The 15,360-nt window shown below is 49.6% G+C and overlaps 2 protein-coding genes across 2 annotated transcripts in view; one reads left to right on the forward strand and one right to left on the reverse strand.

Moving 5' to 3' along the window:
- SNX1 (sorting nexin 1) overlaps positions 1-15,360 on the forward strand; it is a 631,233-nt gene that overhangs the window by 387,218 nt on the left and 228,655 nt on the right. The window lies entirely within an intron of this gene.
- DAPK2 (death associated protein kinase 2) overlaps positions 9,752-15,360 on the reverse strand; it is a 140,819-nt gene continuing 135,210 nt past the window's right edge. Inside the window, exons 9-11 of the mRNA XM_050795994.1 lie at positions 15,260-15,349; positions 15,069-15,152; positions 9,752-11,320 (exon numbers count right to left, since the gene is read on the reverse strand). Coding sequence (XP_050651951.1) covers positions 11,240-11,320; positions 15,069-15,152; positions 15,260-15,349 — 255 coding nt within the window. The 3' untranslated portion in view covers positions 9,752-11,239. The remainder of the gene's footprint in view (positions 11,321-15,068; positions 15,153-15,259; positions 15,350-15,360) is intronic.

Genomic DNA, 15,360 nt, shown 5'->3' on the forward strand with positions numbered 1-15,360 from the left:
GTGATGGGATTACAGGTGTGAGCCACCACGCCCAGCCCACCATTGATTTTTTTTTTTTTTTTTAAGACTAATTGAGTACCAACTGCTCTGTTCACAACTTCCCTTTCCTTTCCTTTCTTTTTTTTCTTTCTTTAAGAGATAGGTCTCACTGCAGTGACTATTCACAGATGCAATCATAGTGCAATGTAGCCTCCAATTCCTGGACCTAAGCAATCCTCTTGCCTCAGACTCCCGAGTGGCTGGGACTACAGGTGCACCACTGTCCCCAGCTGACAGCTTTAAGGTGAGTGCAGTGGCTGTGTCAGTCCATGCCTGCCAAAGGAATCAATGGAGACAAAAAGAAGGAGCAAATTCAAACTTTCCTCCTTTTGCCCTCTCTGCTGTGTGGGTTCAGGTCCTTCAGGAAGCAGATGCTGACATGGAATGAGAAATGCTGGAGACCTGGGGTGGGGGATGAGGAATGCCTAGGAAGGATAAAGGGGAAAGGAAGCAGGAGTAGGTAAGGGAGAGCTTTCAGGCCATGATGTAGGTGTGACACCTAAGGAAGGAGGGTGGGAAGGAAGGAGGGCTGGCTAGGAAGTGCCTCTGATGGCAGAGCAACCCAGAGAAGGGCTCGGCCAGGTGATGAGCAGTCCAAGAGCAAAGATTAGAAGGATCCCACGCTGGGCAGGAATGGCTGGTTCGAGTACCCGCCGCCTGTCTCCCATCCCACCATGCTCAATCACTGGCCAAAAGCAGCCTACGGAGAGCGAAGGCCCTGTGACTACTCTGAGAATGCTCTAAGAACACCTGGGCTGGGATTTTTATATACCCCTTTTAAGGAGAAGGGGTAGAACATACCCCTGCCACCCCCAGCCCTGCCTCCTCAAACATCACCTCCCCTTGGAGTTTGCGTAAGGACGTGGGTCTGAGGACAACTTTCAAGGTCAACGAGGCTGAGTTTGTCAGCTCATCCTCCAGGTACCTTCATGTCTCTTTGGACTTAAACCCAGAGGCCAGAACAGCATTTGAAAAGTCAGCTGGCACTTAGCAAACTAATACAATACCCTGAAGGGGTGGCAGCTGGGGGCCAGCTGTTAACAGCACTCCTTGCTGCAGGTTCTCTCTTGAAGGCAATTCTGGGGCTGCCACACTTCTTATCTCCTTCCCTCCTTCCCCTCATTCCTTCCTTCATTCCTTCCCACCCCGCCTTTCCTCCTCAGATCTTCATACCATCTGCCAGGCACCAGCACACTGTGGGGCCCATAAATGAACTGACACAGTCCTTCCCTTCCAAGAGCTCCCATCCAGAGTTTCCTCTCGCATCCACAGACGGGAAGCTTGCACGTCCTTCCGTCAGGCTGCCTAGCCCTTCCAGACAGATCTTCCAAGCACCTCCACTACCCTCTCTCTTGCCAGCCAGCCCAGAGACAAACACCCAGTTCCTGCTCACAGGGGCAAAGTGTGTAAATAAGTGAAGCAGCCAAAACAATGAAACTCTTTGGCTATTTGAATTATATTTCTAAGTTTCAATGGCAACATAATTCTTCCCAGCTTCTTCTTTTTTTTTTTTTTTCTCTTTGAGACAGAGTTTTGCTCTTCTTGCCCCGGCTGGAGTGCAGTGGTGCAATCTCGGCTCCCTGCAACCTCCACCTCCCGAGTTCAAGCAATTCTTCTGCTTCAGCCTCCTGAGTAGCTGGGATTACAGGCACCTGCCACCATGCCTGGCTAATTTTTGTATTTTTAGTAGAGACAGGGTTTCACCATGTTGGCCAGGCTGGTCTCGAACTTCTGACCTCAGGTGATCTGCTCATCTCAGCCTCCCAAAGTGCTGGGATTACAGGCGTGAGCCACTGTGCCTGGCCTTCCCAGCTTTTTTCTTACCTTAACCCCCTATGCACCTCACTTTCATCCACTTCTGTCTTGAAATCAATGAATATTTGTTGGGATGCATCATAAAATAGTATTTCATCTATAAAAACTGGAGTGAAAAAGGCAGAAATACACCAACCACAGCAGAGTTACAGTGTGACAAATTTTTTTTTTTTTTTTTTTTGCCGGAGTCTCGCTTTGTCACCCAGGCTGGAGTGCAGTGGTGCAATCTCGGCTCACTACAACCCCCGTCTCCTGGGTTCAAGCAATTCTTCTGCCTCAGCCTCCTGAGTAGCTGGGATTACAGGCACACGCCACCGCGCCCGGCTAATTTTTGTATTTTTTTTTTTTTTTAAGTAGAGACAGGGTTTCATCATGTTGTTGAGGCTGCTCTTGAACTCCTGACCTTGTGATCCACCCACCGCAGCCTCCCAAAGTGCTGGGATTACAGGCGTGAGCCACCGCGCCCGGCCGGCAAATGTTCTTGATTAAGCATCAGCACCAACTCCTGAGTAAGAAAAGAGGCAGGGTGTCCAATGCCCAAGGGTGCCTGGAATACAAAGCCTACAAAGATGCTTGTCTCTGCCCTGCTGGTGGTTTGGCACAGCTGACCTCATACACCAAGGATGGTCTGTGCCAGGCTGGGCCCATAGCTCCATCTCCCAGAGGTATTCAGAAGCTGGATGTACAACAGGAAGGCAAAGTACTTACTTACTTTTAATGAAGAATTAGATAGATTCACATCAGCGTATGGGCTGAATTAGGTCCCCACCAAATTCACATGTGGAAGCCCTAACCCTCAGTACCTCTGAATGTGACTGTATTTATAGAGAGAGCCTTCAAAGAGGTGATTAAGTTAAAATTAGGCTGTAAGGGCCCTAATCCAATCTGACAAGGAAATGTGGACACACGGGGGCACCAGGGACGCACATCCACTGAGGGATCACTGTGTGAAGAGGCAGCAAGGAGGCGGCCGTCTGCCAGCCAAGGAGAGAGGCCTCAGGAGAAACCGATCTTGCTGACACCTTGGTCTTGGACTTCTAGTCTCCATAACTGTGAGAAAATTAACTTCTGTTGTTTAAGCTGTCCAGTCTGTGATATTTGGTTATGGCATCCTTAACAAACTAATACAACACTCAAAATAAGAAAACGGGGTAGGGGCAAATAGTCAAGTCCCACACTTAGTTCTTTAAAGAGTTATTACACGCTTTGTCTTCTCATTCAGAACCTGTGTTGGGTGCTGAATGAAAAGACAAAGGAGGGCCGGGCGCGGTGGCTCACACCTGTAATCCCAGCACTTTAGCGCGAGGCCGAGGCGGGTGGATCACGAGGTCAGGAGATTGAGACCATCCTGGCTAATACAGTGAAACCCTGTCTCTACTAAAAATACAAAAAATTAGCCAGGCGAGGTGGCGGGCGCCTGTAGACCCAGCTACTTGGGAGGCTGAGGTAGGAGAATGGCGTAAACCCGGGAGGAGGAGCTTGCAGTGAGCAGAGATTGCACCACTGCACTCCAGGCTGGGCGTGAGACTTTGAATAAATAAAAAAAAAGAGTTGTTACACGCTTTGTCTTTTCATTCAGACCTGTGTTAGGGTGCTGCATGAAAAGACAAAGGAACAGTATACTGTCCTCTCAGCGCCCTGACTCTCAGCAGCCCTTCTTGGAGGAGTGGGAGGAAGACAGCCAGCTGAGAGGCCCCTTGCTGAGAGCCTCTAGCATCAACGTGATGCTTTCTCCTGTGTTTAAACCACTGCCGAGAGTCTGAGAGGTAAGAGGTGCACTGATCTCCGGGAGCCCTCCGCCCAGAGTCTAGGTAAGCAATGTTGAGTCTATTAGCCAGGGTTGACTAACTTCTACATTTCTCAGAGTTGCTGTTACTGGAGTGGTATGCTAAGTGCTTTGAACAAAGGAGACCAAAAAGCCCCAGAGGAAAATTAAGGTCTCTCTCTGACCTTCTCTTTCCCATACCTCTTTTTCTTCCCTAGGGCAGGGAGGAGCTCCCTCTGAAGTTTCCACCTCGTGACTGAGGGATGGTCTTCCAAAAGGAATGGAATTGTCTCGAACCCCTTCCCTAGGAATCTCATCAAACAACCAGGAAATGTTAATAACCACAAGGAGATTAAAAGTCATCACCACCCCCAGAGAGGCTATTGCCTATTCTGGAGGAAGTTCCAAAACAACTTGATTACCTGAGGGATTTGTATTTGCATAAGACACCTTCATTCTCTGTGCAGTTCTTCGCCTTTCCTTCCCATAACTTACCACCACCTCCCCCAAAAGCCTCAAGGCTCTATTCCTTTATGCTGTAGAAACTTCAACCACTGGGTCCCTCTCTGGAACCTCATTCTTCTATGAGGCTCCTTTGTACAGGCACAAAATTAAAATGGTTTTTCTCCCGTAAATCTATTGTCAATTTATTTCAGAAGCGACTGTTATGGAATCTTCAGAGGAAGTTGGAGCTTCCTTACACTCTTTATGCCTGTGGTCCCAGAGTATAACTAAATTGTGTAAAAACAAATTCTTTATGCTTGCCAAGTCCTTCAAGGTGGACAAAGCTCGTTTACAAAATTGGTTTCAACAAGGCATTCACGACAAGTAACACTGATATCACCATTTCACAGATTAGAAGACTGAGGCCCAGAAAGGTTGAATGACAAGGCTAAGTTCCAACAGCTGCAAAGTGGCAGGACGTAGCCCAGGCTTTTTGGATCTGAGTGGTGAAATACAATACTATTAAGAACTGGAGAAGGGAATTGAGGGATGATATAGGATCTCCCTGGCTCAATTCCAAAATGAGACAAAGAAACCCAAGTGCAATCCCATCTAGGAGCAGGATAATGGCCCAGCTGACTTTTCAAACGCTGTTCTGGCCTCTGGGTTTAAGTCCAAAGAGATATGAAGGCACCCGGAGCATGAGCTGGCAAACTCTGCCTCGTCGGCCTTGGAAGTTGTCCTCAGACCCACGTCCTTAGCAAACTCCCAGGGGAGGCGATGTTTGAGGAGGCAGGGCTGCAGGGGGCAGAGGGCATTTCCTACCCAGTCTCTTTAAAAAGGGAATAAAGGCCAGGCGCTGTGGCTCACACCTGTGGTCCCAGCACCTTGGGAGACCGAGGCGGGCAGATCACCAGGTCAAGAGATCGAGACCATCCTGGCCAACATGGTGAAATCCCGTCTCTACTAAAAATACAAAGATTAGCTGGGCATGGTGGCGGGCACCTGTAGTCCCAGCTACTCAGGAGACTGAGGCAGGAGAATCGCTTGAACCCGAGAGGTGGAAGTTGCAGTGAGCCGAGATTGCCCCACTGCACTCCAGCCTGGGCGACAGAGCGAGACTCCATCTCAAAATATATATATATATATATATATTAAATAAATAAATAAATAAATAGAAGGGAAATAAAAATTCCAGCCCACGGATTCTCACACTGAGTGGTGTGATGACCTCTGATCTAGGTGCCAGTAGAAGAACACAAAGAAATGCCCGCCATCGAGTCATGTGGGAAAAACACAGCAGGGAAAGGCACTATGTCCTGTCCCTAACAGAGGCCAGTGCGGCAACTGGTGACCATTAGGATGGACTTTTTCCACCTCATTTTCTCCCTTTATCTTTAACATAATGTTTGATACATGCAAAAGCATAGACAACTAATGTCATGCGCGTCCGTGTGAAGAGACCACCAAACAGGCTTTGTGTGAGCAGTAAAGCTTTTTAATCACCTGGGTGCAGGCGGGCTGAGTCCGAAAGAGAGTCAGCAAAGGGAGATAAGGGTGGGGCCGTTTTATAGGATTTGGGTAGGTGAAGGAAAATTACAGTCAAAGGGGGGTTGTTCTCTGGTGGGCAGGAGTGGGGGTCACAAGGTGCTCAGCGGGGGAGCTTTTTGAGCCAGGAGGAGTCAGGCACAAGATAATGTCATCGCTTAAGGCAAGGACCAGCCATTTTCACTTCTTTTGTGGTGGAATGCCATCAGTTAAGGCGAGGCAGGGCATTTGCACTTCTTTTGTGATTCTTCAGTTACTTCAGGCCATCTGGGCGTATATGTGCAAGTCACAGGGGATGCGATGGCTTGGCTTGGGCTCAGAGGCCTGACAGCTAATATGTAAGTTGGAAAGCATTCTAATAAATAGAACTTGCAGGAGCCCACCGTGAACTCAGTGTTGACTGGAACACTGCCAACAGCCCAGCGCCCACCCTTGTCCTCCTCCCCATCTCAGCCACCCAGATGTAAGTTTCATCCTGAATTTGGAGAGTAGTCATTCCCTTGCTTTTAACATTCAATTTTAGGCCAGGTGCGGTGGCTCACACCTGTAATCCCAACACTTTGGGAGGCCGAGGCGGATGGATGACCTGGGGTCAGGAGTTCAAGCCCAGCCTGGCTAACATGCTGAAACCCCATCTCTACTGAAAATACAAAATCAGCTGGGCGTGGTGGCGGGCACCTGTAATCCCACGTAGAAGGCAGGAGAATCACTTGAACCCGGGAGGCGGAGGTTGCAGTGAGCTGAGATCACGCCGTTGCACTCCAGCCTGGGCAACTAGAAACTGTGTCTCAAAAATTAATTTTATCACATTCACATGTATCCCTAAACAACTTACGGCACAGTTTGTGAGCTTTTAAAAAAAGAGTATAATAGTGTACATGGTTCTCCGGGATTACTTTTTCATTGAACACTACTCCAGGAAAAGTAGAGAAGAATGTGGATTTGAGGGCAGGCAAAGCTGGGCTAGAATCCCGATTCTAAGTACTCCAGCTGTGTGACTGCGTATGCAAATTTCCTCACTCCGCGGAATCTCAGCTGCATCATATAAATGGGGCTCTCATTTCTCTTACAAGACTAGGACGAGGACTAAAGGAAATGTATGCAAAATGTTCCTGTTGTAGAGCAGAGTTTAAACAATTATTATGAGCTTCATTTTTTTTCTTTCACTCTTCCTCTGGCTTGGAGGTGGTGGATCACTGATCCATAGAGGAAAAAAATACTTTAAAAAATATTTCTCCCTAGATAATATAATCAACTGCTTTTTAGATTAAGAACTGGGAACATGAATTTTATTCAATAAGTAAATAAATTACTAAAATATATACTTCAGGGGCCGGGCGCGGTGGCTCAAGCCTGTAATCCCAGCACTTTGGGAGGCCGAGACGGGCGGATCACGAGGTCGGGAGATCGAGACCATCCTGGCTAACATGGTGAAACCCCGTCTCTACTAAAAAATACAAAAAACTAGCCGGGCGAGGTGGCGGGCGCCTGTAGTCCCAGCTACTGGGGAGGCTGAGGCAGGAGAATGGCGTAAACCCGGGAGGCGGAGCTTGCAGTGAGCTGAGATCCGGCCACTGCACTCCAGCCTGGGCGGCAGAGCGAGACTCCGTCTCAAAAAAAAAAAAAAAAAAAAAAAAATAAAATAAAATAAAATATATACTTCAGCTATATATTATGAATTGCTAATGGATGAAGGGGGAGAGAAAAAGAACCAGTGGGAGAGGGCAAAACGGGAGGAGAGAAACTGTTAAGGGGAGCTCACCAATGGTGTGTCTGCTTTTTGAAATGTCAGTTAACCATCGTTCACAGATCTTCAGCTGCTCAATCCGTAAGCCTATTAATGTTTGCTTAGAATGGGATCCTCTCAGCAGACCACCGAGGAAGATATTGTCCTTGGGGGTGCAGCTACCGTGAATCGAACAATGTCAGGATGAAATCAAGTTGGGGACTCGATGGAAGGCAAGTTCTCCAATCCTATGCCAGATAAAATTCCCTGTGAGATACGAGTCCTCAAGTTAGTTCTTTCACATGCACTTACTTTGATTGTCTGTGGAGTCCAGGGCCTGACTTTTCCTTCAGAGAGATGTTGTAGTTCTCTTTTCTCATTTGCTTCCAAAATAAGGTTTTCAGCAAATAAATATACGAAGGGAAAAGGCAAAGGCAATCTAAGATTTGAAGTCAGGAAAGCTAGTGAGATTGACATCGAAATGCAACACACTAAAATATTTATATGGATATTTGTGAAATATTAATGCAGCATCCAACACTCACGTAAGCACACACTCTGGGGCAGGACCCCTCCAGACCTCTTGAAAGAATTGCATTTGGTATGGCTTTCGTCACTGGAATGTTCCATTTGCCTCTGAGGATGCTGTGGTCTCTTTCAGCCCTGAAAGTGTCAGCTGGTCAACACATCCTTCTTCAGAGTCAACAGAACACACGTGGTGCCCTGGCCCCCCGCGGTGCTCATCCTCACACCTGCGGCCGCAGCAGTCTGCTAGCAGAGAGGCCACAGGGACTGGGCCCCTGTCTGGGAGGCGCATGGGTGCCTGGCTTCTGGCTGCTGGTCCTCAAAGTCATCCTCAAAGGATTGTACATCCTCAAAGGCCCCCCTCGGCCCACTGCCTGGCCCTGTGCTTCCCAAGGGCTTCTGGGAAACACAGCAGGTGCCATCCAACACGAGAAAGCTGGGCTAAGAGGACTGAGTCAGCAGGGCTTTGTATAACCTGGATGAGAAGAGGGCCAGGAGGAGATATGAGCATGATGGAGTCCTGGTTTCCCAGGGCTTAGAGAACGTGGACCCCTTTAGGACAGGGTCTGTGTCTGTCCTGCTCTGTTCTAACCTAGCATCTAGAACAGTGCCAAGCATACAGCAGGAGCCCAATAAATACTGGTTCCCTGACTGCCTTGCAGCCTGTGGGGGTAGGCTGCTGAGATGCCCCCATCCAGGGGCAGTGTCCTTTACTGTGAAAGATGGGTAGAAGCAAGTGTGTCAATTTATTCCTTTTCCAAGAATGAAGGATGTGTCAAGCAACAGTCAAGAATAGATGAGACTCGTTAACAACGAGGCAAAGCGAATGGTTCATCCTTTCCTGAAAGGTACACACCGCAGTTTATCAGCTGAAGAAATGAGCACTGTTACTAGGCGCCAGAAAGTCTGGGCTTTCATCAGATATTTTCACAAATTTGTTGCGTGAAGCACTAGTCACTTCCTCTCTCTAGGCATCGGTTTCCTCTTCAGTGAAACGTAGGGGTTGGGCTAGACAAGTTGTCAAAGGCTAACTTTCTGATCAAGACTGGGTTCGTCAAAGGTCTTCCCTGCTCTCCTTCCTAGCAGGAGGGCAGTCCCCCACCCCATTACCATAACTGACTTCCTAGGAGCTCCCAGTGAGCCCTGTTCCAGAACACGCCCTGCTGATTTATGTAACCAACCACAGCCAAGAGCCCCTCACAGGCCCAGGGCCCTTGCCCACAGTCGGCAGTTCTTGGCCTCTGCTATCCTTCCAGGGTGGAGGGAGGCGCAGGACTGTTTCTACCTGAGATCTGGGGAAGCTCGAGAAGTCCAGGTCAGCTGCTAAGCTTTCTGTAACCAGCTTGTGGGCTCACTCCATCTCTGGCGGGACACTTTTCTGAAACTAGGTTGCCTTGCTGTTCCTGTGGGGCCATTTTGCTCTGGACCCATCCACTGTCTGCTGACAAAGGGAACTGGGACCTCCTTCCCCAGGACCCTTTCCTTTTAGTAATAGTTTTCCCCTCTCTCCTTCCTGGCTCACTTCCTCAGCTCAGTTTCCTCACCTTCTAAAACTTCTCTTTCAGCCTCTTCCCATGTACTTTCCCAGCCTCCTGGCCTCGCCCTGACTGTATTTCTGACTTCCATGGATCATCTCTTGAGTCTGCTCAGCAACGCCATTCTTGTGGCCTGAGAAACAGGGCCCACATTTCGATGCCATTGAGTGAGCTTCCCTTGCCATTTCCAAGGGCCCAGGTCATCCGTCTCTTTCTCCTCTCCCTTCTCCCCGTGGATCCTTCTTTGCCCTTCTCCACCCACATCGTTAGGGATTCTCCTGCCCCCATCTTGGCTGTAGTTGGCAGGTGTATATTTTGCTAGGGCTGCCATAACAAAGTACCACAGACCGAGTAGCTTAAAAGACAGAAGTTTATTTTTTTACAATGTTTGAGGCCAGAGTCTAAGACTGAGGTGTCAGCAGGGTTGGTTTCCTCTGAGCCCCCCTCCTTAGTTTGTTGATGGCTATTCCCCCTCCCACTCCTGGGCCTTCGTGTGGCCTTTCCTGCGTGTCCTAACCTCCCCTTCTTATAAGGACACCAACTATATTGCATTGGGGCCCACACCAGTGAGCTCATTTTAATTTAAGTGCCTTTCTAAAGACCACATCTCCAAATACAGTGATACTCTGTGGTACCGAGGGTTAAGACTTCAACATAGGAATTTTAGGGAGACACACTCAGCCCCTAACAGCAGGAGTGGTGGCAGTGAGGTAGAGGGAGCATGGGCATGCTCGTCTCTGGCAACCCTTTTTTAAATTTTTTTTGGATATGGTCTCTCTCTGTCACCCAGGCTGGAGTGCAGGGGTGTGATCTCAGCTCACTGCAGCCTCGACCTTCTGGGCTTAAGCAATGCTCTTGCCTCAGCCCCTGGAGTAGCTGGGATGCCAGGTGCTACCACTACACCTGGCTAATTTTTTGTATTTTTTGTAGAGACTGGGTTTTGCCATGTTGCCCAGGGTGGTCTCCAACTCCTGAGCTCAAGCAATTCCCCTGCCTCGGACTGCCAAAGCGCAGGGATGACAGGCATGAGCCACCACTCCCAGTCTCTGGGTGGATTCTCTTGAACTGGACACCTTCCTGTTAGGGAAGCAAGGAGGAGGCAGGCCCACTGCAGGCCTGCGGGGACAGTTCAGGAGGACCTTCTGAGATTCTGTCCACTCAGCACCCCACTGGGTACCCCCCCAGAGTCACAGGCACACGGGCTAAAGGAAATCAGATGGGAGTAGCCCTAAAAGAAGCCGAGCATCAGGTAAACCAGAAGTTTAATAAAAATGAGCAAAATTACAACATGGCGGGCCAGCAATGGGCTGCTTCAGAAGGTCTGAGGTGTTGGTCAGCCTGACGTCCTGGCTTCCGTGGTTCTGGGAGGTCACAGGATTGGTCCCTCACACCCAAGGTTCACTTTCCTCAATCACCCTGTTCCCAGTGGGGAGGACTGTGTCTTCCTGGTGTAATTTTTGGCCAGGCTGGTTCTGAACCCCCTCAGCCTGTGAGGAAGACTGCCTGAGTCTGACCTTCACCGCGTGATGATGAGGATGTCCTTTATATTGTTTTCCTAAGTCCACACCCCTACCCCAGGCTCTGAGGATGGCAGACAGAGGAAAGCCCATTTTATGGAGAATTAAGAGCTTTGGGAAAGTCGGAGCCTCCTCCACAGGAGACAGCCACAGCTCCCAGGGTCTCCTGGCTTGCCTGCAAGCTCTTCTGAATTCTGTGGGCCCACCTCTCTTGCGAAGTGCTCAGGACACCCGGGTGCTGGTGCTGAGCTAGGTCCAAGAGTCTGCACAGAAGGGAGCGCCGCTGGGCCCAGACTTCCCTGGCAGCCACTGCAGGCCAGGCCAGTTAGGAGGTGCTGCTCCTCCTCCGCGGGTGGAGGGCTTTCCTCCTGGCGATGTCCTCCTCAGTGTCACTCTCACAGTTCCTCTGGAGAAAACAAAGAGAAAGAGGTCCAGGGCAGGAGGATCATGAGATGCCAGGAATGGGGCTGTGCTGGGCAACCTGGGTTGATTCACCTGGGCCAGGGGCCTGCAAGCCAGGGAGGTGGGTGGTGAAAGCAAGCCTGTTGCGCCATCCAGGGGTTGGGGGAGGGGAGGGATCTGAAATGCGGCTAGACCAGCTACTTTGAGGAAGGACACTCCCAGGAGGAAGGAAAGCAGCAGGGCATCTAAGGGAAACCAGACATCAGGAGAGGCCAAATTATAATAAAGAAAATTACATCCAGTTCCCCTTGAGGCTGCCACATAATCAAGGCCACTTGGCTGGGTGGTCTGTGGCTGCTGGGTCTCCTGAGCTTGGCCTAGAGAGACTGGAGGATGGCCATGAGCCACAGGGTCCTCCCCATGCTCCGACAGCCACCATCCCATGCCCCTTCTTCTTTGAGGGGCTGCACCTTTAGCCACCTTGCCGAGCAGTTTTTCCAGGGAAATGACTTCTGAGTTCCATTTTTATAAAAGAGGAAATGAGTCTAAAGTACTGTCTGTCAGCTCCTACATGGCAAACCAGAGCTGAGGCAGCCACCCTGAGGCCAAAATGTCTTTTCATCCAAGTCTTGATAATCTAATGTAATTATTAAAATTATTAAAAGAAGTACTAATCCACAATGACTTCAGTCCTAAAATATCTGTTGTCCAATGTCCAATTCCAGTGCTTTTTTTTTTTGAGACAGTTACACTCTTGTTGCTTAGGCTGGAGTGCAATGGCGTGATATCGGCTCACTGCAACCTCTGCCTCCCGGCTCCCGGTTCAAGCAGTTCTCCTGCCTCAGCCTCCTGAGTAGCCGGGATTACAGGCACGTGCCACCACACCCAGCTAATTTTTGTATTTTTAGGAAAGACGGGGTTTCACCATGTTGGCCAGGCTGGTCTCGAACTCCTGACCTCATGATCCACCCGCCTTGGCCTCCCAAAGTGCTGGGATTACAGGCATGAGCCACAGCGCCTGGCCTTTTTTTTTTTTTTCTTCTTTTTTTTTTTTTAAAGGAAAGTCCCTTTGGGAAAACTGTATAACAGATATCTGGGACCCAACCCTTTTCCACTTCTAGGATGAAACTTTGAGCTGATGATGCTTGCTGTTTGAGTAAAAAGAGTACTATTTAAGAATATTTGTACAAGAACAAAAGTTTGGAAAGAAATTGACATTCTTTTTGGCTCGGCGTGGTGGCTCACGCCTGTAATCCCACCATTTTGGGAGGCCGAGGTGGGCGATCACCTGAGGTCAGGGGTTCGAGACCAGCCCGGCCAACATGGCAAAACCCCATCTCCACTAAAAATACAAAAATTAGTCGGGCATGGTGGTGCAGGCCTGTAATCCCAGCTAATCAGGAGGCTAAGGCAGGAGAATCTCTTGAACCTGGGAGGTGGAGGTCACAGTGAGCTGAGATGGTGCCACTGCACTGCAGCCTGGGAGACAGAAAGACCTGGGGGCGCGGTGTGGAGGTCACAGTGGAGTTGAGATGGTGCCCCGTCTCTACAAAAAACTAGCCGGGCGAGGTGCGGGCGCCTGTAGTCCCTGGGGAGGCAGAGTGGCGTAAAAACCCGGGAGGCAGAGCTGTCAGTCTGAGATCCGGCCAAACACAAAAAAAAAAAAAAAAAAAAAAAAAAATTGGCATTCTTCTCAATTACTCTGGTCCTCTCTCCCCACAGATCGCATTTGTCAGGGAAGCAGGGCCAGTGGCTCAGCCTGCGAGGCATGCCCACCATCTGCCACTCATCCTCCCAGGGCCTCTTCCCCTTCCTCCAGCCTGAGCCAGCTGGAAATCCAAGGTCAAGATCAACTTTAGCCAAATATCGACTATATAACAATAAAAATAACTCAAGCTCTGCCGAATAGCAACTTTTTAGCATGAGTCAGAGCCAAACAGTAAAAAAATAAGCTGGGTGAAGTCTGCTTGTCATTATCAGGGATTCTCAGAGGGACAGTGGTCCAATCCCCTTCACAGGAGATGAGGAAAGCCGCCAGAGCAGGCACAAGGCTTGGCCAAAGCCACACAGTTGTTTGGGGCCTCTGGGCCATAAATCCTCAAGTGCTGGCAAGAGATCACGCTGAAGACAGAATACCCCAGGCTGTGTGGAGGGAGTGGGGACAGCAGGGCTGTCGTGGGTCTAGCCGTGCACCATGAGGCTGTTCAGCCCTCTTACGCACCCACCTCCCAGTCCTTCCCTGAGCAAGGCATCCCCTTCTGTCCTGACCTGTGGCATCCCAGACACTCCTGAGCACCCTATACCACACTCCGTAAGCGGGGGGAAGGGCTGTCCGGGGAACCCCTACCGACTGCATTTTAAAGTCTACAGGAGGATTTTATTTTTTTAATTTTTAAATTTAATTTTCTTTAGAGGTAGGGCCATGCTCTGTTGCCCAGGCTGCAATGCAGTGGCGTGATCATAATTCACTGTAACCTTTAACTCCTGGGCTCAAGTGATCCTCCCACCTCAACTCCCTGAGTAGCTAGGACTATAGGTGTGTGTCGCCATACCCGGCTAATTTTGTTTGTTTGTCTGTTTTGTTTTGTAGAGTCCGGGTCTCACTATGTTGCCTAGGCTGGTCTTTAACTCCTGGACTCAAGTGAACCTCCCGCCTCAGCCACCCAAAGTGCTGGGATTATAGGCACGAACCACTACGGCCAGCCTACAGGACGGTTTTAAACAACAACAATAATTGCTAACACTTACTGAGCACTTACATACCAGGCTGTAAGAACATGTCATTATTGGCCGGGCACGGTGGCTCATGCCTGTAATCCCAGCACTTTGGGAGGCCAAGGTGGGCAGATCACCTGGGCAGATCACCTGAAGTTGAGAGTTTAAGACCAGCTTGACCAACATGGAGAAACCCTGCCTCTACTAAAAATACAAAATTAGCTGGGTGTGGTGGCGCATGACTGTAATCCCAGCTACTCGAGAGGCTGAGGCAGGAGAATCGCTTGAACCCGGGAGGTGGAGGTTGTGGTGAGCCAGATTGCACCATTGTACTCCAGCCTGGGCAAGAAGAGTGAAAATCTTTCTTTAAAAAAAAAAAAAAAAAAAAAAAAAAAGAATATGTCATTATTTAACCTTTAGGAACTATTATTAACCTTATTTTACAAATGATGAAATCTCAGCACAGAGAGGTTAAGTAATTTCCTCAAGGTCACACAGTAAGTGGCAGATTTGAATCCTGGCAGTCTGACTCCAGAGGCCACCCTCTTCACCAGTATATTCTGTTACAAGCTACTCCTTTTAAATATATACAAAATGGCAATAAAGCAATCAAATATAAGATCTTGTCTAAATATTATGATGATGGTAATCTGAAGCAAAGCAGAAATGGAAATATGGAAAAGAGAATGTAAAGCTCCCATTCTAAAGCAGCTTTTGGGTTGTGTCAGAAATACGTTTGAGGTTGTCTGTGGTCAGCCGGCAGCAGCGGCCCCTCTGAAGGCCCACCAGGAAAGGATGGGAGATCCTCCAGGAGTTCATGCTGCCGCATCGGCCCTTCCCTCCCGGCACCACCCAGAGGTCCCCACATTCCTCTGAGATCATACTTCAGCCTTCAGGGAAGAGGAGGACTGGGCCAGCAGAACTGGCTGGCAACAGTGAACACCCACCTGCCTTGCGAGGGGAAAGGGAACTCACTCATCCCTGAGCTCCAGGCTACCCCAGAATTCTGCCCAAGAAGAGGGCATGCATTTACCCACCAGGTCCTCATCTGGCCTCAGGTGCACCTTCTTCATCAGCGAGCGGGTGAGGTGGTTGCACAGGGACACGATGCTGAAGGAGAGCTGAGGGAGGCAGAGGAAAGGAACGCCCAGGTGAGAATGTACACGGAGACCCAGGAGAGCCAGAAACCCCGCCCAGGTCCCCCGGGCCACCCCAGCCCTGGACACACCTTCCACCGCCTGCGGACATACTGCTTCTTGAAATTCTCCAGATTGACCACAGACTCCCTGCGCACCATGGCTTGCTGGTTGTCCACCGGCTGAGAGACAA

This window comes from Macaca thibetana, chromosome 7, assembly GCF_024542745.1.
Source record: "Macaca thibetana thibetana isolate TM-01 chromosome 7, ASM2454274v1, whole genome shotgun sequence".
Classification (NCBI taxonomy): Eukaryota; Metazoa; Chordata; class Mammalia; order Primates; family Cercopithecidae; genus Macaca; species Macaca thibetana.